At 40.4% G+C, this 4150-nt stretch overlaps 1 protein-coding gene across 1 annotated transcript; it reads left to right on the top strand.

Moving 5' to 3' along the window:
- The first annotated feature begins 2982 nt into the window (after positions 1-2982).
- LOC128845962 (olfactory receptor 8S1-like) lies at positions 2983-3927 on the top strand. Its single transcript, XM_054045059.1, has one exon. The coding sequence runs from the start codon at positions 2983-2985 to the stop codon at positions 3925-3927; it is 945 nt and encodes a 314-aa protein (XP_053901034.1).
- Positions 3928-4150: the final 223 nt, after the last annotated feature.

Genomic DNA, 4150 nt, shown 5'->3' with positions numbered 1-4150 from the left:
CCCCATTAGCACCAGGGCCTGTGATCTGGAAACTTCAGTTATTTTTCCGAAGAAAGTCTTGTCTACCTCATCCTCCTGGTCTGGTGGTCTATAGCAGACACCGACCATGACATCACCCTTGTTGCTCTCATCTCTAAACTTAACCCAAAGACTCTCAACAGGCTTTTCTCCGGTTTCATATTGGAGCTCTGAGTAATCATACTGCTCTCTTACATACAGTGCAACTCCTCCACCTTTTCTCCCTCACCTGTCCTTCCTGAACAGTTTATACCCATTCATGACAGTGGTCCAGTCATGTGAGTTACCCCACCAAGTCTCTGTTATTCCAATCATAGATATATAGATAGATAGATAGATGATGTTGTATATGGTCCAAATCCTAGTGTACCTGCCTCTCTTTTAATTCAGGGAATCTTTCTGATCTATATTGGCTTAAAAGAGAGGAAACATAAGAACATAAGAATGGCCCTACTGGGTCAGACCAAAGGTCCATCTAGCCCAGTATTCCGTCTTCCAACAGTGGCCTGTGCCAGGTGCCCCAGAGGGAATGAACAGAACAGGTAATCATGAAGTGATCCATCCCCTGTTGCTCATTCCCAGCTTCTGGCAAACAGAGGCTTGGGACACCATTCCTGCCCTTCCTGGCTAATAGCCATTGATTGACCTATCCTCCATGAATTTATCTAGTTCTTTTTTGAACCCTGGTATGGTCTTGGCCTTCACAACATCCTCTGGCAAGGAGTTCCAGAGGTTGACTGTGCATTGTTGCGTTTTATGAATAAATACTTCCTTTTATTTCTTTTAAACCTGCTGCCTATTATTTCATTTGGTGACCCCTAGTTCTTGTGTTATGAGAAGTAGTAAACAACACTTCCTTATCTACTTTCTCTACACCAGTCATGATTTTATAGACCTCAATCATATCCCCCCTTAGCCTTCTCTTTTCCAAGCTGAAAAGTCCCAGTCTTATTAATCTCTCCTCATATGGAAGTCGTTCCATACCTCTAATAATTTGTGTTGCCCTTTTCTAAAGCTTTTCCAATTCCAATATATCTTTTTTGAGATGGGGCTACCACATCTGCACACAATATTCAAGATGTGGGTGTACCATGGATTTAGATAGAGGCAACATGATATTTTCTGTCCTATTATTAATCCCTTTCTTAATTATTCCCAGCATTCTGTTTGCTTTTTTGACTGCCATTGCACATTGAGTGGATGTTTTCAGAGAACTATCCACAATGACTCCAAGATCTCTTTCTTGAGTGGTAACAGCTAATTTAGACCCCATAATTTTATATGTATACTTGGGATTATGCTTTCCAATGTTAATCAACATTAATTAATAATGTTTATCAACATTAAATTTCACCTGCCATTTTGTTGCCCAGTCACTCTGTTTTTAGAAATCCTTTTGTAGCTCTTTGCAGTCTGCCTGGGACTTAACTATCTTTAGTAATTTTGTATCATCTGCAAATTTTGCCACCTTACTGTTTACCTCTTTTTCCAGATCATTTATGAATATGTTGAATAGGACTGGTCCCAAAATAGACAGCTGGGGGACACCACTATTTATCTCTCTCTATTCTGAAAATCGACCATTTATACCTACCCTTTGTTTCCTATCTTTTAACCAGTTACCAATCCATGAGATTGCCTTCCCTCTTATCCCGTGGCAGCTTACTTTGCGTAAGAACCTTTGATGAGGGACCTTGTCAAAGGCTTTCTGAAAATCTAAGTACGCTATATCCACTGGATCCCCTTGGTCCACATGCTTATTGACATCCTCAAAGAATTCTAGTAGATTGGTGAGGAATGATTTCCCTTTACTAAAACTATGTTGACTCTTCCTCAACAAATTATGTTCATCTATATATCTGACAATATTGTTCTTTATTATAGTTTCAACCAGTTTGCCCGGTACTGAAGTCAGGCTTTCAGGCCTGTAATTGCCAGGATCACCTCTGGAGCCCTTTTTAAAAATTGGCATCACATTTGCTATCCTTCAGTCATCTGGTACAGAAGCTGATTGAAATTATAGGTTACAGACTACCGTTAGTAGTTCTGCAATTTCATAATTGAGTTCCTTCAGATAAGCTTCAGTGAAGACTCAGAAAAATCAAATATAGGCTGCAAGATTTGGAGACAATTTATTTATTTATTAGCTTAGATAGTTAAAAAATGTACAAGAGATATAGTTATTCCTGCTGCCAAGTATCAGCCAATCCCAAAGTGATATGGATTATGAAGAAGCAGGCAGGTTATTCCCTTAATGTCCATTACATTTTCTTTCACCTTTCTCTGAAGTCCTGGTACTGGCCACTGTCACAAGGTACTGAGCTAGATGGACCAGTGGTCTGATCCAGTCTTGGCTGTTCTATAACCCTGTATAGATTGGATGAGTAATTTTCAACCAATGAGTTATTCATGAGTGTTTCCCTTCAACAGCCTGCTATCCTTTCTCATGGTGTCTGGCTGGTCATCAAAGCTACATAATATCATCCTCTCTCTACCAAGGCACCAGTAAGGTCTGCATATACCTACCACACAAACCTTAATGATGCCATGATCATTTAGTATGTTTACACTGGTCCGCCCTTCCCCTTCTCTCAATTATTTGATAAACCCACTTCACTGCCAGCAGTCATCATGCTATTCATGCTAGGTGAATTTAAGCACCTAGGTAGAAAGCCAGTGCACCACTTACTTTCCAATAAACCTTCAAATAGGTATTTGGTTGTCCATAGATCTTGTGTTAGTCATTTGAACAAGGACACACTGGATCCATTCCTGTACACTTTATCACCTTTGACTCAGAGTTTCAAGATTATCTAGAGGGGTTATATACCTAATGATCATTGCAATTGTTGGGGAGTGGGCACATAATGCGGTTAGGCTCCTTTGAAAACCCCTGTTCTCACAACTGTTAATGTTTGTGTTATTTTTCTCTTTACAGGTTAGCAATTTGCTCAACAAACGAGCATGGAAAATCAAACCACTGTGACTGAGTTTATTCTTATGGGACTCTCCAGTGACCCAAAGCTCCAGATTTTCCTCTTCCTGGTGTTTTTGATTATTTACCTAATCACCCTGCTGGGGAACATGCTGATCATGCTGGTGATAAGGGCTGACCCTCACCTACACACCCCCATGTATTTTTTCTTGAGTAACTTGTCCTTTGTAGATATCTGCTATTCCTCCATTACTGTCCCGAAGATGCTGGTGAACTTCCTATCACAGCAGAAAACTATTTCTATCGACAGCTGCCTCATCCAGATGTTCTTCTTTCTGGCATCAGGAACGACAGAGATCTTCATGCTCTCAGCCATGGCTTATGATCGCTATGAAGCAATATGCCACCCCTTGAATTACATTCAAAACATAAGCAAATGGGTCTGTATCCAGCTTGCCGGAGGGGCATGGACAATTGGATTTACTGTTGCACTAGTAAACACCCTTCCTGTCCTAAGAGTGCACTTCTGTAAATTCAACAAAATCAACCATTTTTGTTGTGAAATCCCTTCTGTTCTGCATATCTCCTGTAGTGACACCTTGGCCAATGAGGTGGTAGTTCTCACATCCAGCGTTATTGTAGGACTGGGTTCGTCATCAGTTATCATTGTCTCTTACATTCTCATCATCTCCACCATCCTCAGAATCCGCTCCACCGAGCGGCGTCACAAAGTCTTTTCCACCTGTGGATCCCACCTGACTGTGGTTCTATTATTCTATGTAACAGGATTTTTTAAGTACCTGAGACCAGCCTCAGGATCCTCCTTTGAAAAGCTAGTTACTGTGCAGTACAGCATCCTAACCCCTATGCTTAACCCCATCATTTACAGCCTGAAAAACAAAGAGGTAAAGACCGCCCTGTGGAAAGTCCTAGGGAAAGGCCTATGTTTTCCAAGCACAATGGTTCCAAAATAATTGTTTAATAAAGGTGCATCCATGTATGCCAGTAAACCCCTGGTTCTGTTTATCTTTATGAGTATTGCAAAGTGAAAATTAGAATTTTCTTCCCATGGGAAATTCTAGTATTTCAACATTTGTTTTTTGCCCTGAAAACAAACACACACACACACACGCATCTATATCTATATCGACATAGATAGAAATAGAGATAGAAATAGTGAAATGAAAAGTTCTGAAA

Source organism: Malaclemys terrapin, chromosome 12 (genome assembly GCF_027887155.1).
Source record: "Malaclemys terrapin pileata isolate rMalTer1 chromosome 12, rMalTer1.hap1, whole genome shotgun sequence".
Classification (NCBI taxonomy): Eukaryota; Metazoa; Chordata; order Testudines; family Emydidae; genus Malaclemys; species Malaclemys terrapin.
The sequence above is the reverse complement of the archived record's forward strand: the minus strand, read 5'-3'. Positions and strand labels throughout refer to the sequence as shown.